The sequence below is a fragment of the Procambarus clarkii genome, chromosome 24 (assembly GCF_040958095.1).
Source record: "Procambarus clarkii isolate CNS0578487 chromosome 24, FALCON_Pclarkii_2.0, whole genome shotgun sequence".
Taxonomy (NCBI): domain Eukaryota; kingdom Metazoa; phylum Arthropoda; class Malacostraca; order Decapoda; family Cambaridae; genus Procambarus; species Procambarus clarkii.
In genome coordinates, this window is record NC_091173.1 from 12,556,271 (window position 1) to 12,583,787 (window position 27,517).

General features: G+C 36.4%; 2 protein-coding genes across 5 annotated transcripts in view; both read right to left on the bottom strand.

The window, feature by feature from the left end:
- The window catches only part of Atg14 (autophagy related protein 14), a 78,499-nt gene extending 76,189 nt beyond the window's left edge, over positions 1-2,310 (bottom strand). Inside the window, exon 1 of one of the 4 annotated variants that reach the window (XM_045747919.2) lies at positions 1,695-2,310. In XM_045747919.2, coding sequence (XP_045603875.2) covers positions 1,695-1,891 — 197 coding nt within the window. In that variant the 5' untranslated portion in view covers positions 1,892-2,310. The remainder of the gene's footprint in view (positions 1-1,694) is intronic. The other 3 variants (XM_045747917.2, XM_045747918.2, XM_069330630.1) reach the window with 3 other exon arrangements.
- A 1,143-nt stretch (positions 2,311-3,453) lies between these two features.
- Nrx-IV (neurexin-4) overlaps positions 3,454-27,517 on the bottom strand; it is a 56,899-nt gene continuing 32,835 nt past the window's right edge. The window contains exons 14-23 of the mRNA XM_045747912.2: positions 26,333-26,465; positions 25,307-25,453; positions 24,874-25,044; positions 21,623-21,841; positions 19,529-19,765; positions 19,131-19,310; positions 17,429-17,562; positions 16,581-16,791; positions 12,388-12,525; positions 3,454-10,070 (exon numbers count right to left, since the gene is read on the bottom strand). Of these exons, the coding sequence (XP_045603868.1) occupies positions 9,880-10,070; positions 12,388-12,525; positions 16,581-16,791; positions 17,429-17,562; positions 19,131-19,310; positions 19,529-19,765; positions 21,623-21,841; positions 24,874-25,044; positions 25,307-25,453; positions 26,333-26,465 (1,761 nt within the window). The 3' untranslated portion in view covers positions 3,454-9,879. The remainder of the gene's footprint in view (positions 10,071-12,387; positions 12,526-16,580; positions 16,792-17,428; positions 17,563-19,130; positions 19,311-19,528; positions 19,766-21,622; positions 21,842-24,873; positions 25,045-25,306; positions 25,454-26,332; positions 26,466-27,517) is intronic.

Below are 27,517 nucleotides of genomic sequence, written 5' to 3' on the forward strand. Positions count from 1 at the left end.
TGTGCTAAAGTATATTTCATAGCAACCTATAATCACTTTGTGAATTGTTTGGAGGTTATAAGCACTTACCATACCAATGTTTTCTGAGTTTGTTACTCAAACAGTATTATTCTGTGCATTAAATTGACATAGCTGGTTTCATTTATTAGGTAATTGGGGATTGAAATGGATGACAGAGAAATAAACAAATAATTGGTCTCCTCTTTATTGTATGTCCAAACCTTTTTACTTGGTCTATCCTCGATTTATTTCATGCATCTGATTACCGCAAGTTAGTTTACTGCCGTTAAAATAGGTTGACAAGCACCAGAAGGAAGGACATATGACAACACAGAATTCTGTAGACAATTAATGACAGGTTTAAAGATGTTCAGCTGCAGCGACTTCCACAATTATTTTTGTTTCTATTTTATTTATTTATATAGTATATACAAGAGTTCTTACATTCTTGTACAGCCACTAGCATGCATAGAGTTTCGGCAGGTCCTTATTTTAATATTCCCCGGCATACAACCCGCCAAATCGTTTAACAACCAGGTACCCATTTTACTGTTGAGTAATGAGAATATACAGTTCAGGATTTGCACCCAGTAAATCCCCTCTGGCCAGGATACGAACCCATGCCAAAGTGCTCACGAAATGCCAGGCGAGCGTCTTACAACTATGCCACAGGGACTGCTTAATATAGATGATAGCACAACACTGATTTCTGTGTTACCATGCCTAGGATACAGTGATATAATTCCTGTCTGAACCACCTTCTGGATCACTATAATCACAACCTTAATATAAGGCTGCTGCAAGCAACAGCCTAGTGGACCAAGCTCTCAATAGTCAAGCCTGGCCTCGGGCCGGGCTTGGGAAGTAAAAGAACTCCCAGAACCCCCATCAAGCAGGTATTAAACCAACGCTGGATCGGCTGTTAACAAAGTACACAGGCACAACAAAGACATCTTAGGGGAACAATCTTAACAAGTATAGTGGACAAAGGGCCAGAAGAGATAAGATAACCACTGTACGTACAAAATACTGAATGGAATAAACAAGTTGGATATACAGTACTCAGCTTCTGCGAATTAAAAAAAAAAAAAGGTACAGAAGAGTAAAGGGGAAACAAATTAATCAGAAATTTAAGAAATACATGTACACTATGCAGGTGTTCAAAAAGTGGAATGTACTGAAGCAAATGGAAGCACCCTTCATCCATGGGTTCAAGAGAAAATACAAACAAAAAAAAAATAGAATGTCAAAAATGTAACTAAAAAAAAAAAAAAGTACAATAGGCAAGATGTAAGGTCCACCAGACTAATCTCAAGGAAGCTGGTTATTTTGCACCCAAAATGGCTTATCAATGTATTTTAATTAAAACCTACCAAACCCAACCCAACTTCGCCCAATGATATATATACTACTGTATTTTAACAATTAGAAATTGAATCTGGTCGAAATGCGTGTGTACGATTTGACCGTACCTTGATCACTTGCCTTGGACACTGAGACAGGTAAGCAGCGAGCGATCCTGCGTCATAATACTAACAAGTAACCAGTATCACGACTCCAGCCATCATTAACTCGAAATTCAATACCAATAACTATTATACCATACTTTAGTATAAATTGTAGCGCCTTCCTTTATCGTATGCCTTGATGCAACACTCAACTACTACGTCGTAAACTTGGAAATCCTCACATACCTTACAGGCAGCCTCATCCGAGAATGAAAAAAGTTTCCATTTCTCACGCACTCCTTGCAATAAAATGCTTTCGTTTTCTGGTTGCACAAAGGACATCTCTCCACTCTAAGATTAGTGTTACTTGTGTAACCATTACTATTAGAATTCACTTTAAATAAAGACGGAGCATGATCGCCAGAGGAGGAAGAGGACGCCATCCTGACCACAGCATCCACAACACTGTCCCACCATCAGCTGTTTCATGTAAACAACGAACGAACAAAAGGTCACTCACCAAACCGCCAAACTTAATTATTTATATTTGACAGTAACAATAACAAGTAATAACAATAAAACTAACAAACAAATAATAATAATAACACATATAAGAACAACAAGAAATAACAACAAACAGTAATAACACCAACAAGTAATACAAAATAACAATAACAACATCCAGACACTCCAACAGGAGAATACTTTAAAGAGAATATTTAAATAAACCTCACTTTTGTCACTCACTTTATGACTAAAATGTAAGTTTGACTTACTTTGTTATACACCTAATTAATCCATAGAGTACTGTAATGATTTGTTCGAAAATGAAGAGGGGGTAGACTCCCTCCTGGGTGGACAGCGCTTCGGATTCGTTGTCCTGAGGTTCCAGATTCGATCCCCGGTGGAGGCGGAGAAAAATGGACAAAAAAGTTTTTTTTCACCAAGATCCCCCCTGTTACCTAGCAGTAAATAAGTCCCTGGAAATTAATATAGCTGCTACGGGCTGCTTCCTGAGTGTGTGTATAAAAAAGGAGGCCTGGTCGAGGACCGGGCCGCGGGGACACTAAGCCCCGAAATCATCTCAAGATAACCTCCTTGCCGTGTTGATGGTGGGGGAAGAGAGTATATTCCTGTCCTCTCCACCCTCTACTTTACTTTCGCCTCTGCTTATAACTTTACCCATTTCTTGCTTATTTGCACACTCCCCTACTTCCTCACTCATCTTGCTACCTAGTAGTTTATGTTCCAAGCACAGCTGCTTGTGAGCTGGGGGCCTTAGGTTTCAGCTATATTCCCTTCCAATACATGTCCTTGGAACTTGTTCATATCATTTACAGAGGCAACTCGATCTTTAAAGTGCGTACTTAAGTGTGAACTCTGTCATTATGTTCATTTTTGCTGATACTTTATACTTTAGAGTGCACTTGTGTTTTATCTACTGGTTACTTTTAGTTTACTATGAGTCATATTTTACTTATGTCATTTCTGCTATTACTTTAGTTCATAAAATTGTCCATTCACCATCTTAGTTTACTTTTAATGAAGTAAATGTGTTTACTTTTTCCCATTATGTTTCATAAGGATTTTTTGACCCTCAGAAATCCAACGCATCAGCAGATTTTCACTATAATTTATTGTTTTGATCTGCTTAAATTTTGACCTCCATACATATATTATTTGTTTAATGGGTAATAGCATTTAAATATTTGGTTGGCACTGAGACATTTGTCTTGGGAATCCAGTGATTTTACATTTTTTATTTGTGTTTACATGAAATTTGTGATGCCGGATCTTTCAATTGTTTTACATCAAAATAGACTAATGAATATTAAGACTACCATCTTTATCGTATTTAACACCAAAATATCACACCCATTTTTCCATAGCTCTTATATACTCTTCAGCTGTATTAAGTCACTTGACTTACACCCTCAATTTTTTTTTTTTAACTTGACTCACAAAACATTATTCTACAGTTTAGGAGAAAAAAAGCTAAAAAGCATAAATTTGGTAGAAAATATATTTCCTACAGGTACATCATACATATATAGTTTACATACAAGATCTATGTAATGGTGCCATTTCATTTGTCAAATGCAGTTCTACCTGTATTTACAATCATCAATATGGCAAACCATATAGAAGCAAGGAAAGTACTACAGTACTATACTGCCAAATAGAAAATAAAATAATTTATAGCAAAAATAACAGCAGCTAGAAAGAAGGTTCAAGATATACGTCAAAATCAGATGCAAGAATTACAATTCAATAACATTTGTTGAATTTCCTGTAAAGTGTTTATCTATACATGAGCATGTCATATATGATTGTGTGTGTGTTTAGCACACTTGCACGCAGCATATAAAGTATCCAAACGTTCAATAGAATGCAGGTTCATTATTTAAGAGTGGCTTTTACAACATTTTATCTCCCACAAGGTTTACTGTAGTCTCATTTAATATTTAGTACATTTGAGTTCATGCCACTCGCTGTCAAGAAACAACAACATTAACAGGAAAAATATATCCTAACATGACATAAAAGTTAATTTTGTTATTGGTTCTTCAAGATTTACACTTATTAAACATTTCTTATGGGATTAGCACAAAAACCAACATAATATTAAGACACTTAAGGATGACATGTATAAGATATTGGCACATCTAAAACTGTACTAAATGGTAACTGTACATTTTTGGTTAAAAATACTTGCACATCGTTACTTTTGAATTTACAGTGATGTACTTATACCATTTGAAATTGAAAATACTCTTGTACCCATTCAATAAAATATTTTTATTTACTGTAGCTATTTATTAATACAGTATTCACTTCCAATGTACAAAACTAAGCCATCCAAATATTAAAACTTTATATTTTAATTTTGCTACAAGACAAAATGGCCATTTAGTGGTACTGTATATGGAATGAAATGAAGTGCTGGTGTCCTGTCTGCGTGGCTGACAAGCTCTCATATATCCCATTCATGTACCATGTAGTCATACTATACTGGGTTAGCACTTTTCTTATGATAATTACATCCCAGTCATTGAGAAGGTAACACACACTGATACTTTGCAAGATGCTCCTGAGATTCTTATTTTATGGACACAACAGTAGGCGAAAGACGAGAGCTCATGGAACGAAAACTCATGGAACATGTCACTGTTAACTGTCAGCAAATGGTGAGAAGGCTTTGGCTTTATTAAAAATAAGTGAGGTTGAGAGGGGGACTTCAATGCTAGTCTCAACTGTGAAAGACCACAATTCAATTAGCATAAGGAAAGTGGAACATGAGGGAAAAGGATTTACAAGAGGGACCTTAGAGATGTGTAAGTTTATGAATATTTGGGATGGACTTTCACGACTCAATTAGAGTAATTTGCCGACACACAGTTATCAGTGTTGTTAATTTGACCATTAATTATATCTGACATTCTCAAATGGTTCCATGTTGATCAAAGATTGTCATCTGTGTAGTGAAGTTTCACCGTGAGCCAACAGTACCAAACTGCCACTGTATAGGCAAGTGGAACTTAGCATAGTTTCAACAAGTGTTTATTTATTTGTCCTATCACAGTCAGTGAGACCAAGTTCTATATGAGATAATTTTATCATCATAAGTCAGTTATTTTAAGGTGGCTAGGCTATGCTGTGATATAGAGTAACTGAGCCATTTTTCTAGAGTCCAGCAATATTCTTGGAGTGAGGCCTGCTTGTCATAATATTCACAAATTTATCTCATATAGGTCAAAGTGCTCTAGATATTAATATGTTTTTCACAGAAGATTTAATTTTATTTCTTAGTAGCAATCAATGTACTTTATTGAGCCTGATTTTCATCATACAGTACAATCATATCAGTCTTTAAATGGAATGGGTCTTGGCTGGAGTGGGTTCTGAGAGTATTTCCACTCCCCAAGCCCTGCCTGGGGCCAGGCTTAACTTGTGAGAGCTTGGTTCAATAGGAAGTTGCTTGGGAAAGCTAGCAGGCCCACATACCCATTACAGCCTGGTTGGTCTGGCACCTCTTGCAGAAAACTGTCTAGTTTTTTCTTGAAGACTTCCACTTTTGTTTTAGCAACATTTCTTATACTTGCTGGGAGGATACTGAACAACTGTGGACCTCTGATGTGCATACAGTATTCTCTGATTGTACCTATGGCAAGTCTACTCTTCATTGGCTCTAGTTTGCATTTTCTGCTATATCATTTGCTCCAGTATGTCATTTTACTTTGGAAATTTGGGATCTGGTCATTCAGTATTTCCCATATATACTATATATATTATGTGATACCTCTCACATCTCCTTTCCAAAGAGTAAATTTTGAGAGCTCTGAGATGGTCCCAGTAATTTAGGCACTTTATCGTGTCTGTGTGCTGAACGTTTTGAGTCAAGAACTTTCCACGATAACATGATCATTAATTTTCTGGGGAGAAGGTGAATCCTAGTGTATGCAGTTTTCAAAACAGTAATTCTTGTGTGTATATTATTATTATTATTTTTATGCCTTGTAAGAGATGATTTTTCAGTCATTGCATAATAATGGTTATCCCTGATAGCAAATTCACAAAAAGTGCTGGAGTATAATTAACCCTTTCTGAGTTAATTTTTCCTACTGACTGGACTACAGAAACGTGTTATTAAGTTGGGGATCATTGGAAAGTAGTGCCCTACATGCGTTGGTAAATATTTCAAAGCCTGCAGCATATGAGTACATACCCCAGGGCCAGGTCTTTATTGCTACCTCCAGTCATCTAGTCATTTAAATATTTCTCGAAGTCTAGTAATATATGTTAAAACAGAGTTCATCTAAAAAATCTCATCCATGGTTTTAGTACTGGGAGCTGATAATTCAGCAATACATGCCACATAAAATGTGGGAATATTTAACTCTCAAAGTCCAATTATCATCATGTGTTGATCATCCAGTACAATGTGGTCATCATCAAACGAAGATGATGATTCTTCATTTGAGTCAGTTTGAATACCAATGTTGCCCATATTATGCCAATAGCTGAATGGTGTCTCACAGCAGTCATACGAGACCACAAAATAGTTTTGAGTAAGACGGATTTCAGCTCATGGTCACACATTAATACATGGCAACGACTACACATACCCTGTACTTGGTCAATCTAACGATCTTCACTTTATATATTAATATGGTATTCAATTTGCTTCTGCATACAGATTCCTTCCTTCTTTTGAATATACTATATTAAAAAAAAAAAAAAAAATTGTTTGGTCCTGGCTCCCATCACAATGTCTTGCTAACGAACGCCAAGAGGACTGCTGGCACTGCCCAGGCCAAGATAACGGGGGTGGGCACCTACTTGTCTTCTTGAACTTCGGTTCAGTAAATTGAGTACAACATCTATATACAATTCAGAACTAGTTTGTTAGGCAACTGACTCTCCTTATAATTCAGCGTTGCATATTCCGGTAATGCTAAGACAGGTTTACCTTCATGAATCCATAGCAATGATATATATAATGTTGATACATGCTAGCTGAACTAATACATCCAAAATGAGCAAACTAATAACAATTTGAGCATTACATTCTTACTTAAGACAGTAACAGAAGTAATTTAACACTTTGCAGTAAGAATGGGAACCATGTACACTGAGATCTGTGTCATTTTCAGGCGTCAAAACAATTATTTTAATTAGACCTAATGATAGAACTTACATGTGTATATACTGATACGATCTCTAAAATTACTAACATGTACAGTCAAAGAAAGTTACTGCCAATCATTCTGTGAGTGTGCATCCTGTGTGTTTGCGTGAAACTGCCTAACAATCCTAAATTGATTAAAAACAAAAATTAGGCCTAAACAAATTTATGATTAATAACCGACCTTCCATTTGTTACTGCAAATAAGAACACAAAACGTAATTAGAATGATGACACTAAGTCAGTAATGAATAAGAAGCATGTCTCATGTGAGCTTCGAAATATTAGAGATCTTAATCGGCATCACTGATATGATTACCACAGACTTAATTGAACATAGCCTAAATTACAGGAAAACAGGTATAACTAAAAATTTGTCTGGAAAACTGAAATACAACATCATATTAATAGGCCAAGCACACACACACTAGGTGAAAATTTCTTTATGTACAAATGTAAAACTAAGAGCTTACTCATAATATTACACAGCTATGAGTTAGCTCAAATATCTTATATTAATACATTACACCAATTACTCTGGGCAGTCATTCCACTTTATACTAAGAGCTGTAATGGTATGAAAGAGATTTTAAATTTGCATCCACAAGCCAGAATTATGTTTAAACATGGTGACCTAATACTAAAGCTTTGTTTTCACATCTGGCAGCTTGGGCATTTTAAGCTGGATTTTCAAATCTCATTCTTGAAAATCAGAGAGGAGATGCACGAGAACTTTTAAATGTGAATCAAACTTATCTTGATAACCTACCCTGATAATTGAAGGTACTGTGCATGCAAATTACACATCCAAGAAGTGTATATACACTCCTAATGTATATTGGTATATATACACTATGTGAGCGTATTCAAGTAACATCAACATGCAGATTATTTAATATACTTCTTACTATAAGATATGAATAAAAAATGGACATACTGAAGAATAGGAATGGAATGTAATAATCACAGGAGGACTGACAATGCAACATTGCTGACAAACAGGTTGTGAATTACAGAGGCTAAACATTAAGGAGAGTAAGGTATTGCAAAATACATTAACTGAAGCATGCTCAAATCATCACAAAGATCTAAACAAAAGTGTACAACAAAGATCATGCCAGTTAAGCAAATCACACATAATTTCCTGTAATTTAAGCTCATTATATTGGAACCCATTCTGAGCTGTGGGGAAAAAATATTACCCTTTCAAAACTTTTAACTGAAAAATTGCTACTTATCAAGATTTTGTAATATCTTATAAGAATGTAAAATTTGATATGTGCAAGAATAATTCTGCTCTATTTTAGAAGTGTGTATCAGAACTTATGGTGAGTAAGTCAACAGCTTGCATGTACTTACATCTGAATGATATTAAATTTATTTTAATAAATGTAGTTATCTTTTGTTTTCTCTTAAAATGTTACATTATTATGGTTCCATGCTTTGTCTCTTTACAACCTTCAAAGTTTTCTTAAGAAGTAAAACTTCAAAAAATTTGTTAATGGTTTATAAATATACTCTGGAAATTTTGAAGAACACTACTATTTATATTTCTAATGAATGTCAAACTTAAAAATACATTCAGAAGATAAAGATTACAGTACAGTTGTTATGTTCCATTTATGACACTGATAAGTGCTGAAATACTGTATACTGATAATACTACCATTAAAAAAATTTCAGCAAATAATCACTCGTCCCGTAGTCTCAACAAATTTCATTGTTACCTCTCCTTATAAATAAGCCTATATTCATATAGCTGCAGTTTCTCTCAGGTTATCAGTGTCTAGATAATGTCACTACTAATTCAAACTTATAAACAATAAATACAACAACTGTTCAATGCCTATAAGCGAGGAATCTACAAATATAGAATTCTCTTATAAGAATCTCTGATGAAAAATTATTGTGTACAATTTTATTAAAGCTGTGAAACGAGATATGAGAAACATTTCTGTTTCCTGAGAAGTTACAGTATTAATACACGTTCACATCCAAGTACAGTATATACAGAATTAATGATATTAATACACACACACATACTAAGTATTTGCTATAGAAAATATTAAATTACAATACTGTAACATAAGAAAATACATAGTATTTACAGCTGCTCAAAAATAAAAAATAAAAATAAAAAAATTGATAAGATGCCTTAATGTGAGAAATTGTTCATCTTGGACTATTGCCTAAATGGTATTCAGGAAGTGCCACTTCTAAAGAAAACCTATTGAGATCACTTTTCTGAATAACAAAGATGCTAATTTCTTGGTCATGAAATACATTAGCACATGCCACTGGGTCTTATATTATTAGATGTATTCACAGGGATCTTGTAATAATCGATGTATTCACAGGGATCTTGTATTAATGAGATGTATTCACTGTCAGATCATTAAACTAGTACATATTCCCCAACTGAGCTGTATCTATGTGAATGCTAAAATGGTGAAAACATTGTTAATGATTTTCCATATCAACTGCAATCAAAATATTGCAACTCTAAACATTTATAAAGGTAAAATGACACATGATGGTGAATACATGTGCTCTACTTACCAGTCATCTGCTACTGTTAAAATATTTAAATGTTATGGTATATAAAAACTTACCAAACAAAATTAATTTCAGCATACTGTGCATATTATATCCTTTAGCAAGTGTTGATATATCATGACGCTTTTGATTTGTATATATAAATATTTTCTTTGTGTGTCTTTTCTCGAGACAACAGTTCTGTCTGTGTTATATGTACATTTCCATGTTCTTCTTGACCTGGTGACCAGTTGTGGAGTGCTGTATAGCCCAGTCAGCATTGGGAGCAGTTTCCACACCATCTGCCTCGTGAGTCTGGTAGTCACCTTTGTGTCGTGCCATGTACCGTCCAATTAAGAACCCCATGCACAGCAATGCAAGAAAAATGATTCCAAGCACTCCTGGAAAAAAAATATATTACTTGTGCTTTCTTTTGCTGTTTTTATTTAGTCTTTTCGAAATAAGTTTCAATAACATGAATGTTTTCCCAATACTGTACTACACATGAATTTTCCTTGTACAGTATTACAGATGCTGTACACCTTCGGAATTGTACCTACAATAGGTGATGTTTGATATGTACAGGGGGTTACATTCATGCAAACCCAATGACAATCACTCAAATTTGGTTTACCGAAATTATTGGTAGGCCTTACTCCTGAAAGTAAGTTATTTAAAATAATGTTCACTGAAAGAGCTTGGTGAGGCTGAAAGGAAAGGAGTTTGACATTCCTATGCAATAATAAGCAATCAGTTTATCCCATCTTTGACAGGTTTATTTAGTAATTTTTCCGTGCTGGTTAGTGGCGATCAGTTGATTAGCAGCAGACACCACCTACACACACACAACTCCTGAACTCTGGTCAATATATGACTCAAGACATTATAAACAGAAAATGTTTATATACCAACTTTATTCCTGCCACTTGTTTTATTATGCAAATTTACTATTATTCCTAGCTCATGTCATCAAAAGATAATGCACAGTAATTATAATTTACTGAACATTATTTATGGTAAAATAAGTGTGGATGAGTTGACTATGCATAAAAATTAAGATGAAAAAGAGGAGAATGGGAAGCAGCAGTAGATTGCCTCAATCCCTCACTGTTGATAATCATACTCCTTTCACAGAACAATTGTGACTCAAAACTCTAAACATGCAATTTTCTATTCCACTTACACAGCCTAATTGATGAAATTCCAGTATTTTTGGAGGGAGGTCCCTGTCGGCTCCCTGAAGCTATCTCAATGAGATTGCTCCATGCAACTGGGTCACATCAGACAGTGATGTTCTTTTTAGCCAACTGGGGACCAAAGCCAGAACCTGACGCAGGTTCACAAAGAACCTCACAAAGATGCAGAGTGCATGGTGTTCTTCTTTCTGTCCTGGCTTTTTCCTCCTCTTCTTTTGCATCATCTTCTGAATACTGTTGCCTCATATCATGTGGCACTGGTGGAGTCACTTCATTTTGCATTTGGGGTCGATACTACAACGGCTCTGTTTTCCAAGCTGTCTTGTGCATTGTTTCACCTCAAGGCTGTTGATGTCCCATTTGAAACAGCTCGGCCTTTCAACATGTTTTTCCTTTGTTTCTTTCGCTTGGTTTACAGTGTCCCTTTCGGTCTGTGTTTGTTTTCTGTTTGCTTTAGGTTGCTCTTGCTCCAGTTGTAGGGCAAGAAAAATGATTCGCGGGAATGGGGAGCTTCGTGCTCTCCTTTGGAGACTGGGGTTTTGTTCGTTGGTTCTGGTGGGCACTCGGTTTGGTTGCAGCTGGTGTAGAATAGAATGTCTTATCTGGTGTAGAACAAGTCAGTTGGTTTCTGAAGACCATTTGTTTCCAATGCTTGGTTGTTTCGCGAGTGTGTTCTGGTGGCTCAGTATCTTGTTAATGTGCCCGGGTCCCGGCACCCTTGTGTGGCGCTGGGTTGTCTCTCTCGTCCAGGTGTGTCAGCTTCATCCTGATTCCTGCAGTGCTCCCTCCTCCATGGTAAAGTTATCTTCAGGGAGTCACAAGGAGATACCCCCCACCCAGAAAACCAGCATTGAAAGTAAATAAATGCCAATTTCTGGGTGAGCCCCATTGGCCCCCGACACCCTTCCTCCCTCCAGGTCGTCGGTTTTGTTATATCTGTCATGTTAATGAAATTGGAGTAGCTGGCTGACTGTAAGCTACCTCCCTCCTCATCTACCCCCCCCCCCCCTCCAACCCAAACGAATGGGGGAAGTGGGGTGATTGAGCTTATGCTTGTTTAGAGAGTTTTCGATCATTTGTCTATATATTTGGGGGAGCTCTTTCAGAATTTCTCGAGGCTGCAGTCTCTAGTTAAGCTAGCAATGGTCTCTTTTATCTTGCTGACTTTCTGGTTTCTTCTCCAGTGGTGGCATAAATAAATGGCACTGCTCCATGCACCTCTCTGAGGGGGCCAAGTTCTGGAAATGGTTCCCAAGTAAGCCTATAGAACTGCAGCTAATGCAACTTAGTACAGTAGTTAGCACAGTATCAAGTAACAGTAGCTTCAGGAAGCCACAGGGACTCACCCAGAAATTACCATTTCATTATATTAAATGCTGGTTTTTGATCATTTTATATTATTTTTTAACATCTACTCGAACTCATTTCCAAAAGAAACAATTTAACTATGTTAGTGTAAACTAATATAAGAAATATAAATTAACGCAAAAATAACAAGCTCAAATGCTATATCTCTTCTTACCGCCAAGGACTGCCGAATTGTCCGCGTACAATTCCATGAGGACTTCCTCCGACACTTCCGGCGGTGGCCGTGTTTCTGTTTCTTCCTCTGGATATCGGATGGGTTCAATACCACAGTAGTCCTCGAAGATCGTAGATGCTATTTTAAAATATAATTATTTAAGTCAATCAGTGAATGGTGAACATAAAAATGTACGAGAATTTATATTATGCAAATAAAATTCAATATGTTACATTTATGATGAATAAATCCTTATAAAAAGCAGACCACACACAAATAAAATTAGCACCATTTTCTATTTATATAGTAAAATTCTTCTTTCTACAAAATGTTAAACAACATATTTTACATTGTACAGTGTAGAGAACACAACTAGTGTCTTAATGAAAGGCCGAGGATAGCAACTACGAGACTAATACACTGAACAATACTCTTCTCAACTTCCAAACTTCATCTGTCATCATATGGATTCCTGTGAGGTTTAATCACCCTTTTATCACTTCATCTTATTTTATACATGACGGTCAAGTGATACATGACAAGCCTCCAAGTACAGTACTCCAGTTCTCTTATTATACTCGAGCATTAGCATACTTCCCTAAACAAGCACACTTCAATTTTTTTTTAAATTTCATCAGTTACCTGGATGAAAAAAATAATACCCCAGCGGTGTTTGGCAGCCAACCTGATGGATAGAATGCCAACTCGGCAGGCCAAGCTAGCCGAAATCCTTAGGGACTGCAGGTGCTCTGGAGTGTTACATGTTGGTGGACAGGTGAGTTAGGACAAGAGATGTTCACACAATGTTTTATTTTAACCTCATTTTATATTTAACCGATTTTTTTTTTTTTTTATAACTTTCTCCTCAGTTTTTGGTAGATCTCTCATACCTAAGCTGCCTTCACATCGTAAATAGTAGTAGATTGTGGTCCTCTTGCTAGGTCAGTGAGTTAAGAGGCTTAGCATGAGTCTTAGGTTCAGTGGTATCAATACTGTACTAAAACCCTGGCGAGCTACTGAGCAATCTTTCACATAAAAAAATTAATAATATAGCATTTTATACATATTTTTTAAGTTGTTTTCGAGGTATGAATACTCAGTTAAAGGGGGATTCAAAAATTAAAATTAATCTGGATTTGCCTTTTAATTAATCATTGTGAAACCCTTTACTGCTGTGTTAATATCAATATGAAGGCTCAGAGATTCGCAAATAATTTAATTAAAAAGAGAGAATATTATTGGTATACACATCTTGAAGTTACAGTGTAACACTTCCTTCTCTTCCTAAGTAAATACTACCAAAACAAAAGTATAACTGTAATTCAAGAATACGCGCGTATTTCACATTATTTAACATTACTGAGCAAAAGCTGGTAGTTATTTCCAATTCGTTAAATAAATAACTTAACTGACTACGAGGATCTGACATTTATATCCAATGCATTAACATTATAAAATATTAATGTTTACTTAGATTAATTATGATAATTACTGTATATACTACATTCTACTTCAGTATCATATATACAAAACTTACATTAGCTTTTAAGCACACTACATAACCCACGGTGTATGCCTGCCACATTCTTGCTACACTGATAACATACAACTGGCAAACATTTTCTGTTCCTACTTCATCCGAGCCTCGCACATGACCTGAAGCCACCCAACCTCTGCTGCACAGTGTTGCCAAGTGTACAATGATAGCTATACGCAACACTTTATTAAAACTAATCTTATACGACTAGCAATAAAGAATACTCTTATATCTTGAAATTAGCTTGCATTATCTACTGCCAAACTTTAATGTGTAATATTTTATTGGCTGAAAATTAATTGGGAACTAAGCCTTCACATTTATACCTTTGAATTTTGTAAATGCAATTAAAATCATTAAATATTAGCAAATTGGTATTGGAAGGTGGTGACTTTACTCCTTACTACTGAGTGGTGCAATCAGTCTCACATTCTTTGTATTATAAAGTTGAGGGAATTGAGCTGGGGACCCATCTTACCATTACAGGCAATGAATAATTAACTTAATTACACTTCAAAGTGCTTGTATGTGATATTTAAGCTTGAAAAAGTAGAGGTAGTGATTGTTATTAAATATGCACCAAGTGATAACAGATATAAGAATAAGTTTTTTGCTGGACAGCTTAAAGAATAAGACTGGTAAAATATCTATGAGTTGTACATTAATTGTAAATGGTGATATGAATGGTTAGGTGTGAATTGACCTGGATAATGATGTAAGATAATAAGATTAGGTGGTGAAAATGTCACTGTATCTCACACACACACACACACACTGTATATAGTGTGCTCATATATGGGCACATGCACAAGGGAACAGAGGTGGAAACTGAGTTTGAGCCACAGAGATATTAGAACTTTTTAGTGTCAGAGTAGTTAACAAATGTAATGCACTAGGCAGTGATGGGGTGGAGACTTAATACCATTTTCAAATGTAGATATGATAAGAGCCTAATAGGTTCAGGAATCTGTACACTGATTGATTGACAGCTGAAACATGGGACCAAAGAGCCGAAGCTCGAACCCCCACAAGGATAACTAGTTGAGTACACACACACAAGTTAAGTAAGGTGGTGGTGGATGCCGAAACCATCAATAATTTCAAAGACTCATAGGATGAGGAGCGCTGGAAAGACAGGACACTACGAGTGTAACTCTCATCTTGCAACTACATTTAGGTAATTACACACAAAACTAGAGACTGACTCTGAAGACTGATGAACGTGTATTGAGGTGGTCGAGCTTTAATAAATCATGAAGTTTTTTTTTTAATAAACTGGCATAAATATAAGGTACTGATGATATCATGGGTATTTAACAGCTACATGGATGAGATCATGAGAGAGATCACGATAACAATGTTTGAGGGAGGAAGGGGGGAATATAAACCTACTGTATAAACATAATATGAGTAATTGGAGTAATATGAGTAAATTGTATGTCAAATTTAATGTATGCAGATAGAAAAAATTATTTTAGTAGAGAAAGCATCCATCCCCCCCCCCAACCCATGGAAGTAAAAAAAATAGTAATACCTTGCATATGAGCAAGGACTGCACTCGTATATATATATAAAATCACCCTAACTATAAACACCCCTTGATCTAGGAATGTTGTACAAGTTATTACAGTATCTGTTAACTAGTCATAAAAAGTTTCACAAAATGCACATAGTGATTTATTTAAAAAATTATAGAAAATTTGCAGCTTATATCACAAAGAAAAAGTAACAGCACACCTTTTCAAGAGTTTGTGCATTTGTCATCTAAATTTTTGAAGATCAAGAACAACAAAAGCACAATCCCATACAAAAAATATTTTCTCACTTCATTATGCAGACACAAAGACCCCTACTCCCCCCCCCCCTCCTCTCCACATATTAGGTTTATCAGAAACCACAGAAAAACCCCAAGTTATCATCAGAACATAAAGAACAGGTGAAAATAACAAAACACATTAGATATACTGAACATATCAAGATTATATTATACCAAACCATCTACATTTCAAGGCCTCAAAATATTCAACCCTCCTGGATTCATCATTACTAGTCTGCAGTTCACTATGTGTTTGGTTACTTTCTTTACCCATTATTGAGTTATCCAAAACAAGTAAGCTACTTAAACTCAACAAAGCCATACAAAGTATAACAGAAGGTTATATAAGAAACCCTACAAGTCTTCCCCTGGTACTAGTCAACATGAGAGGCTTCAGTAATTCAAGTAAACCACCTACATATATATAGAGAGAGAGAGCTAAAATACTCAAAACTTACTTACAGAGCAATATAATAAACAATGGGATGAGCAACTACTTGGAGACTGAGCCATAATAGTTTCCCAGTGATCTTTTGCACATTTTATAACACACTTAGCGATATGCTTGTGCTTAATACCCAATGTACATTAGCTAATAAGAGAAGGAATACAAATATGGATTTTTTGTTTGAAATTATATACAAATGGAACCATTAATTTCGAACATGAAACATATACTGTATGTGTAGTGAAGAAGAAGGATGCATTATCATAAAACAAGAAATTGCATTACTGGATTAATGACAATTACAAAAATACAATCTTGGGATAAGGGTGTAATACTTCAAACAAATGTAACACAATTTACTCAATATATATACAAAACAAAATATAACATACTTGATTCAGCAGTAATTGTAGTAGGACGGTCTTGTTGAAAATAGAATTTGAGTGGATAGATATCATCAAATTCAACTCGTGATATGCATCCAACAAATCCTTCCGTCATCGATTCATTCTTTCCGATATAAACGTACTGAATGTTGTTAAACTGAGCATCTGCTGACCCTTTGACATCAAACGTCCAGGAAGTGGGCTCATAATTGTCCACCTGTAAAGAGAAAAAATATTAACTTAAAAGTCACTTAAATATTAACTGCAGACAAAATTACAGTGTAGTACATAATATGATTTGGCAGCTTTTAACTTATGTGGGGCTTATGTCCCAGTAAAACCCAAAGCATAAATATGTTAAATAAATGTTACAGCAATACACTGCATTGGAATAATATGGTTACAGTCCATAAACATCTTAAAAGTTAATTCTGTTCCCACTCTTTACTCGATAAAATATCTATCTGAACATTAATGTCAATTACTCTGAAATTCAGATAGGCTCTAGAACAATATACAAGAATCCTGATTTTGGAGTTTGTAGTATACAGTATCGAGCTTCAAGAAGATACTGCCTTGAAAATATAAGTAGATTACAGAAATAGAGAATATAGTATAAACAAATCTTGTGCAAAACTTAGAAAGGGGGGAAATATTTTCTAACAGTATAATTTGAGAAATGCAAACCCACCCCAAGGAAGTGGGAAATGGGGTATTAAAAATAATGATTATTTTACTTTTAAAATATAATTAAGGTTGTAAAGTCACATTCACTTAAAAGTCTATCTAGGCACAATACTTGACATGAAAAAATCAACGAAGTGTTTCTTACAAAAATTCTTATTTCTCCTTACCTGCATTGTAAGTTTTCTACCAGATTCTGATCTATAGAGCTTCACATCATGGTTTTGGCCTTCGTGGAATGTTCGCTTCCCATAAACCTTTTCATGCCGCTCAAATCCAAAATCAAAAGTTACTCTTAAATGACCTGTAAATAAATGCACAGTTATTGTCCACTGCTTCTATCCAAATCCAACATTTACAGACCACACACTAATGTCTTGTATGGCTCAGATGAATGATATTTTATGAAAAGCTCCATGCTACCATTTACTGCCAACCAGATTTAGAGAGTATCATAAAACCAGACAGTCTAAGAATTATTGTTATAAACATTAAAGACTTCAGATTTACTTTTAATAAACTTTCTTTAATAACCCAGGAGACTTTGGTAACCTTGGGCAAAATAAAGTAAAATAAATTTCCGTCTCACTGAGGAATCAGGAAAATGAATTAGGAAAGTAAATAAGAGAGGCTAACTTTTGTATAGAGACCTATGGGTGGCCCAAAAGTCTCCAAACATAGGGAATATTAACACTATCAACAAGTACTGGTAACTATATCTTACAATTGTGCTCAACACATATATCTATGTGGGCTCGTTCTCGACCCACAATCGAGAATTCCGGGTTCGAATCCCGGGCGGGATAGAAATGGCTTGGCACATTTCCTTTCACCTAATGGCTCTATTTACCTAGCAGTGAGTAGGTACTCAGGAGTGAGTCCGCGTGTTGTGGGGTTGCATCTTGGGTGGGGTCAATAATTCGGCCTTGGGGAAAGGGGAGGACCTCAATACAAGTCTATCGTGTATGAAGACACACTGGCTTCCTGTCCCCCGACAATGAATTATTATTGTTATTATAATGAAGTGTTTTGAGTTTTTCTGATCCTCTTCTTTTTCACCTGTGCGGGACACTTGAAAGCCATGGTGTACTAGGAAAATATATGAAATATGAATCAACTGAAGGAATGCATTCTATATGCAATTTTGTGCATAACACCAGATATGTTAACAAGTCTACCATGAGTGGGAGAATCACATCTCTCTGTGTTTTCAAAGTACAGTAATGGCAACCATGTAGAACACATTTTGTGGTTCAAGTTACGCTTTGATCAAATGTGCTAATTTTCCCTATGGATAGAAACTTTTGAACCATCCTGCATCAACATCTTTAAAATAAAATGTGGGTTCTGTTTGTTTGCGTCTTACTAAGCCCAACTCCAATGAAGCCTGAAAAAGAAGTTTTGTTTTCTAGAGACCTTTTAAACTACTTTATTTTCAGCTGTTCATAATATCCCAACTTACACACAATATAACTACACAATTTTTGAAATTATGTTGTTACAACAATGCATCAAAGGAAAAATTTAATGTATGATATTGTGGTGACGTGTGCTTGTTCATATTTCATGTTCTCAGAGAGATACAAATAGAGAGACAGATAAAGAGAGGGGGAAAGGGGGGAGGAAAAAAAAGGGAGGGAAGGAGACAGGGAAGTGAGTGGAGGGAAATTAGAAGAGAGGGTACAGAGGGAAGGGGGGGAGATGGAGAAGAGAGGGAGGAGGGTGAGAGGAGGAGGGAAGAACAGAGACCCGGGCACCATCGGGTAACCCCTCTAGTGTACTACAGATCAATTCAATGACTAAATGAGATAATTTATTGCAAATAATAATTTTAATATTACCATTTTTTTTTATTTAAAAGTACATACTTACCCGAGTTAGATATGGCAAGTGTGAGATATTCTCCAGTAATGTTTGAGTACAGCCCCATGAGAAATCCTCGTGGATTAGTTGTAGTAAATCCAACACGGATCTTCTCAGCAATGGTGGACTTGTACGTGCCTGGAATCTCATACTTGACCATTGTGTCTGTTAACATCTTGATGCCGATTTCTATGAATACATTATAAACATGGAGGAAATTAATCAAAATCTGAAATATTCTAAATTATTCATACAAATCAGTAATGGAATGAATATGGCTTTTATTTCTCAATAAAAATTGCTGACCCCCCAGTATTTTGTTACTATACTCTACTGTAATGTATCATGAGAACATTTTAACAGTTCTACATCAAATCTTCCAAATAATTATATTATAAAGTACTTACCATCAGCACAGATGGGGCCCTTAAATGCAGTCCATCGGCAGTCACAATCATACTTGGAATATCGTTCGTGACACGTGCCATTGTTAAGGCAAGGGTTAGACTGGCACTTGCCGATACACCCTGGAGTGACTCCATACATTCCAGCTTCTGCTCTTCCTCGTAAATCCTGAAGTTCCCCATTGAGGATAAGGGCTCGGAAACATCCAACAAAACCATCAAGGTAATCTACAGTAGCTCCTAAATATTGATAAAACAAGGAAAATGAATTAACAATTTCAGAGGTTATCTGATAAAAACAAAACAAAAACTGTTAACTATTATTTTAACAAGCTTTTCTTACAATGTTGTAGTGATTTCATCTGAACCTTCTCCAGCATTTATATTCTATCATTAGGAGTACAAATGACTAGTGCTTCAACCAGCAACATTGTCACCCACATCTTTACAGCTTGGATTTACCAGTTCACTATTAATGGTAGTTTCTTTTATTCAACTGCTGTGAACTGACTATTGCTAGTTCCAATTTTTGGCCCAAAAACTTGTCTTTAACTCTCATAAACCAGCAATCACTTGTACTAATGTCACAGATAACTAATTTAGTGGAAAGCTTTAGAATCTACAACCTTAGTTCCTCACATCATACCAACACTGACAAGCAGTGATGTGATAACCGTTTGTACACACCAGCATCCAATTTTACATATTAAGCATACTTCAGTGATTTCCCTGAACATGCAATGCTCTATTTAAATATCCACACTGTGCTGTAACCATAAAATTGAGAGGCTTTGCTTTCTTATGTTGTATATATTTGCAAATATGGCTGCAGTGGTTGATACATGTATCACTATTGTCAGTTAGGGTCACACAGTGCAGGGGTAACGAATAACATAACCGTTCTCAAGTGGGACCGTGATAAGCCTAGCAACATTACCTTTTCTGACAATGATATTGGGCAATGCCAGTTGACAATATACAACTCATCCTCCTGAAATGATAGTATTTGTAGTAACTATTTTCTGGAAAGTACCAATATGTAGTATTGGACCACCAAAAAGTAAAATTTTTGTACTTTTAATTTTATGGAGATCTGGAAAAATCAAGTAAAAACCAACCTTAAATTTTTGTAAGCCTAGTACAATATATATATATATGTACTATATTAGGCCTAAGATAGCATAGAAAGCAAATCCTTCCAAGAACTACTTGGCATCAAATAGATGGTCAAGAAATGCTCTGTTAATCATTAATTGTTTTCCTGGGCACTACCCTCAGCTGCCAACAAGTGCAAGCACCTACATGTCAGAATGAAACCTTGACATTACCCACCTCACATTTCATACAACAAGAACTATACACAAAGCATAGGGAAAGTTGGCACAAGGAAGAGAACAAGAGTAATTGAGTGACTTGCTGAGAAGCAGCCTTTCATCTACATGCAAAGCCTTATTTCTGAGTGGTTCAGCTTTGTTGCTACCTTAGGCATGAGTATACAAAATGGCTAGAAATACCAGTAATAAAAAGCAAATGCAAGGAACTGAACTATCTGCCAAATAGATGATCGTTTGAAAGAATGGTACCAAAGTGCAAATGTGTGGTTTGGCCTTCAACTACCATGAGCCCTTATGTCAGCAAAAGACATAGCAAAAAAGAACGTTAGCAGTGTGACAAATCTTTGCCAACCTTGAGCACTCGGATAAATCAGTGGCTGACTAAATTTGACTACTCCTTACATAAATTTTGTGAATCAAAGCGTACAAAGAACCATTGTGCAGGGGACCAGAAAAAGGAAGTGTGGGGAATTGTGGTGGGAAGCTTGAAAATACCAATGCTAAGTTACAACCAAAAAGAAGAAATTGAAAGAAATCTATCCATATTAATATTCTTCAGTAGGATAGGCAGAAAGAGCTTTTTCACTGCTCTAGGTGGCTTTCTAAAATGAAATCAATCTCATTCTTAGCCAAAAATAAAGGATTTCGGCATAGAAAAATTACTTTATGAAGCTTATGCAGAATTACAATATGCATATCAATCAATTCTTACATTTCCTGGATGCATTCTTAAAAAATTAAAAAATGAACATAGTTAACTTACCAACTACAAAATCAGAATCCAGATGTAGTGCACGGACTGGTACAGATGGCTCTTTTATAACAGCTTTTCGCCCTCCATCAACAATCATACGGGCTTCTTTACGGTTTCGCTCTACTATTACTGAGTGCCACATGTTGTCATTGAGCACATAGGCTGTTTCCACACTGACACTCATGGGACCAGAGCCAGCCTGATACTGAAACTGGAGCTGCATGCCACCTATTAAAGGGAAAATTTAAATCATGAATTTACATTAGAAACAGTATATGCTAAGTCACTATATACAAATAAAATTTGTTACTCTGAACATGAGATGAGATTGATTAAGCACTTTACATAGGTTTTTTTTTTTTTTGAAGCATTGGGAATATTATATATATACTGCTAATGTGTGACAATGCTGGATTTATGAAAAGCTAATTAAAATTAATATAATAAACTAGTAATAAAAATTGTTTTGAGAGAAGCAGGAGAGGGGGCAAAAATGGAGGGAAGGAGGCACAGGTGTAAGAGGAAGATGGGGAAAATAAGGGGAATCAAGGGGGGGAGAAGAGTGGGAAAGGGTGGAAAGGAGGGGGGGGGGGAGAAACTCGGGTGCAATCGGGGCCTCCTATACTGTATATACTCGTATATACAGTATATGACAGTGTCAGACCATGAAGGAAGAACTGAAACAGGAATTTCTTTAAGTACTTTTGTATTTAATACTACATCTTCAGAAGTTATTGTGTATTAATATTACTTTTTCTGTCATATTTAACAACATATGTTTACAAGAAAGACTGCTACCAAAATATACTAATATAATATTATATATGCAGGCGATGAGTCACAATAACGTGGCTGAAGTATGTTGACCAGACCACACACTAGAAATTGAAGGGACGACGACGTTTCGGTCCGTCCTGGACCATTCTCAAGTCGATTGTGATGAGGACAGGTAGGGACAGGCATTAAATAGGCAAGAGAGAGCTGAGGAGGAAAGTCAGGTGTAGGGGATAGTAGTAATGAGAACTGCAGCAGGCCTATTGGCCCATACGAGGCAGCTCCTATTATAACCACCGAAGGAGATAGTAATAGGAAAAAGAAGAGGATAGCAAGGGAGCGTAGAAGACAATGAACAGAAAAAGGGAGAAGAGAGAAAGAAAGGGAAAGAGAAAGAAAGAAATGGAAGGGGGAAAGCTTATGTTAAGTCACGTTTGTTAGAAAGATTAGAGCATTTGAGTATATACTGTGAAAGGGAAGAGTCCACAGCAACAAAGCCAGGACTCAAGTTCATGTTGGGTACATTGTTAATAAGAGCCGATTCTACAAGACGGCGTCTGTGTAGAGTAGAGGCAGGAAAGATTATTTTGGAGGAAGACCAATCAATGGGATGATTAGAATCCCTCACATGGCAGAAGAGAGCATTGTTAGTGTCTGCAGACATAACACTTCTCTTTTGTTCTTTAAGTCTGTCATTCAGTGTACGGCCAGTTTCGCCAAAGTATTGGAGAGGACAAGATGAACAGGAAATAGAGTAGACACCAGCAGCATTAGAAGCAGGAGGAGCAGTGTGAACTAGATTGCTACGAAGTGTGTTAGTTTGTCGAAAGGCGAGTTTAATGTCAAGAGGACGAAAGGTATTGGTAAAAGTTTTGAGTTCAGATATGAAGGGAAGGCATAGTACAGTGCTACTAGTGTTGGAAGCAGGTTTAGGATGAAAGAAATTTCGTTTAGCTTGAGAGTGGGCACAGTTGATGAAATGCAAAGGATAACCAAGGCGAGAGAATGATTTGTAGATAAAGGCAATTTGAAATTGCCTTTATCTACAATTTGAAATTGCAATTTGAAATTGCAATTGATAAAGGCAATTTGAAATTGCCTTTATCTACAAATCATTCTCTCGCCTTGGTTATCCTTTGCATTTCATCAACTGTGCCCACTCTCAAGCTAAACGAAATTTCTTTCATCCTAAACCTGCTTCCAACACTAGTAGCACTGTACTATGCCTTCCCTTCATATCTGAACTCAAAACTTTTACCAATACCTTTCGTCCTCTTGACATTAAACTCGCCTTTCGACAAACTAACACACTTCGTAGCAATCTAGTTCACACTGCTCCTCCTGCTTCTAATGCTGCTGGTGTCTACTCTATTTCCTGTTCATCTTGTCCTCTCCAATACTTTGGCGAAACTGGCCGTACACTGAATGACAGACTTAAAGAACACAAGAGAAGTGTTATGTCTGCAGACACTAACAATGCTCTCTTCTGCCATGTGAGGGATTCTAATCATCCCATTGATTGGTCTTCCTCCAAAATAATCTTTCCTGCCTCTACTCTACACAGACGCCGTCTTGTAGAATCGGCTCTTATTAACAATGTACCCAACATGAACTTGAGTCCTGGCTTTGTTGCTGTGGACTCTTCCCTTTCACAGTATATACTCAAATGCTCTAATCTTTCTAACAAACGTGACTTAACATAAGCTTTCCCCCTTCCATTTCTTTCTTTCTCTTTCCCTTTCTTTCTCTCTTCTCCCTTTTTCTGTTCATTGTCTTCTACGCTCCCTTGCTATCCTCTTCTTTTTCCTATTACTATCTCCTTCGGTGGTTATAATAGGAGCTGCCTCGTATGGGCCAATAGGCCTGCTGCAGTTCTCATTACTACTATCCCCTACACCTGACTTTCCTCCTCAGCTCTCTCTTGCCTATTTAATGCCTGTCCCTACCTGTCCTCATCACAATCGACTTGAGAATGGTCCAGGACGGACCGAAACGTCGTCGTCCCTTCAATTTCTAGTGTGTGGTCTGGTCAACATAATATTATATATATATGGAAATGTTTGGCTGTTCAAGGTTGGAGGGGAGAGGGGTAATGTAGGATAGATGAGCATGAGGGGGAAGGGGGGAAGAGAGGTAAAATGGGGAGATATAGGGAGGAGAGGGTGGGAAAGGGAGGGATAGTGGAGGGAAGAGGAGTCAGAGTAGAGGGAGGTGGAATGTGGGGTGGGGAAGGGGAAGAGATACAGACTGTCTTGGTGACAGGTAGAGGTAGGACAGTATGTATCTTTTCTAAAAGTGCTCACAGGTTACATGTGTAAACAAATGCCTCTATTATCTTTGAGGAGACTAGTGCAAATTGTATCTCTTTCTAGTCTCAGAACAATTCATTTGTGCATTATTTTCTTAACAATTCTTTAACAAGTAATGTATTAAGGTTTGTAAACAGTAATACAAATCTAAATGAATGCACGAGATATTCAACTTACCCACAATGGAAACTTTAATATAATCTGTAGGGCCCCTGGCATTGATAAGACAACCATCACGAGATGTGGTCTTGAATTCGAAGTATATATCTCCTGAATGGCCCATGTCAAATTGGGGAAGGTTTATAGTGGCATCAGCTTTGCGGAATGTTACCACATTGTCAAATATATCTGTTGGAAAATTGTAAAGAAACATATCAATATATTAAGAACATTATAACTACTAAACAGTCATGCTAAAAGAATAACAGTACATGTTTAAAAAAACAAACTCAAAAGGGTTTCAACCTATTTAGCTGTAAATTGAATAAGGATAATTGATTAATATAAATATGCAATATGCACTGTATATTTGTGTAAATGCATGTGTATGCATACATATATGTGTGTGTGCATGCAATTACAAAACAGTGATCTTTGCAAGTGTACTTACTGTCACCCTCACAAATAAGAGGACCAAGGGTGTATCTAGACTTCTTGCCATCCAATGGAGAGCCTGTGTCACCTATTCGTAGTTGACGTACAGGAAGGTGTTCCTTCACTGTTAGCTCCCCACTGTCAAACAGCCACGACTCCAAACCTTAAGAACAAAAATCACATCAGCATGAGAATTTTGCCTTCTAACCCTATAAGAGTAATATAAAATTTAATGTAATATACTGGAACTTAATTTGCTCAAATACAATTTAGAGAAACTATATAAAAATGCCAGTGTACACCTGTAATAATCCTATAGAACCAGAATTACTTCCAAATATTTGTGGTACTCTTCTTCTCAAGTAATATGAATCGATCATTGTTTAAACATACAGGAAAAATCCTAATTCCCACGTTACAATCAAACACACAAGTTCCACAAACCTTAAACAAGGAAAGCTGCACAACCTAAAATGAATACAGCATATCATTTGTCCTTAAGGTATGTATAACAAATCAAGTTATGTACAAAGTGCATATTGTCCAAGAATAAATGCCCCCCCCCCACTCTCCCAGTTTAAAACTGTCCCTAAAAGGTGTAAAGCTCAATATATGTACAGTAAATTTAAAGATCTCAAGGCATTCTGACAATGTTGGCCTATGAAATTATCATTGTTATTTGCATGCATCTCTAGTAAGAGCCCAAATTTGTCACTAAATCATTACATAGATATTAATATGATATACTTAAGGACACCCAAGGAAAGGTATTAATGCAGGGATTAGTGTTACAAAAGAAAAAAAAAAAAAAAAAAAAAAAAGACATGGGTTAAAGATATGGAATTTCTTCTAGTTAAGATTAATACACTTATTATTCCAAGCTAATTTTGTTCAATAAATGATCATATCATTTCTCCGGCAACTAACATTCATATCGCACACTTACTCAACATAAAACATAAATCTATGTAAACAGTATCAATTGCGTGTGCTTATTAAGCAGAGGAACATGCAGCGTGACATAATTTACACAAATACTTACCAGCATCACAATTGCACCACTTGTCAGTGACGCAGGTACCCATAAGTCCACATTCACACTTGCGTGATCCTGGCAGCGATCCACCCCAATAATCCATTGGCTGATTATTGCGTGATACCCACCATGTGTAAGGCTGCAATATATTGAATGTATTAACAATTCTTCCTGCTCTGTGTTGAGAAGCAGGGCACTCAGCTGAATAAAATTATCCTCTCCAAGCTGTATTGCTTGCACGTCAGGTTCACTTTCTGGGAGGTTCCTCTCAGTAACTCCCCAGTGCTGTTGTGCTTGTACCACCAAGACAAAGGATCATGCCAGGCTGCTGACACCCCACGCTGGCCTATCAGGAGCCAGGAAGGGGATCTGACTTTTTCCACATGGTGAGGTGAATGTGATATTCAGGGAGTGAACCAAAACTTGAGAAAAACTATTCAAAGAGTACAGGTGAAAAAGCAAAACAAATGCAAACCTTCATTAGAAAAGGGAAAAAATAAAACAATGCAAGAAGTACATTCCTGATGGTAAATAATCATAATAACAAATGTACATTAGAAGGTGGCAACTCGGTATCATCCGTGGGTTTAGCCAGCCACCCACCTTCACCCATAAGCAGTCCCAAGACATATTGTACATATCCCCACGAGAAAGATTTGCAATGATGGGCAGAAAATAGGAGCTACAAGGACAAACCAGAAAAAGTGTGTTTTATTAAATTCAATGCTTGATTTCTGGGCTGCCCCTCGGCAATTCCCTGGTGCAAACTCACACTGGCACCTCAAGAGACATGAAAAGTTCTGGCTTTACTGAAAAGAAACATTAATACATGAACAGCCAACACTCAAAACCTCTGGCAGCAGCAAAGAACTGCAACAGCAATGACTTTTACCAAAGTACAAACTCAGACCCTTAAAAGCTGCAAGCAGCAAAAGTCCAACTTGAGGGTGGATGAGGGATCCATTGTGGCCAGAGGGAGAAAAAACAAAAATATGGACGAAATGGGAATTAGCTGTCTGGACTGTTAATGAACCGACAAAAGTGAGATAAATACATGAACAGTGAACTTATTTATGGATCAAAAAGGTCATATAGTGCATAGAATGAAACTGAAAGAATCCTTAATCACTTCCAAAGTGCAATCCTAGAAATAAATAAAGCACCAACATATACATGAAGGGCCAAGCACAT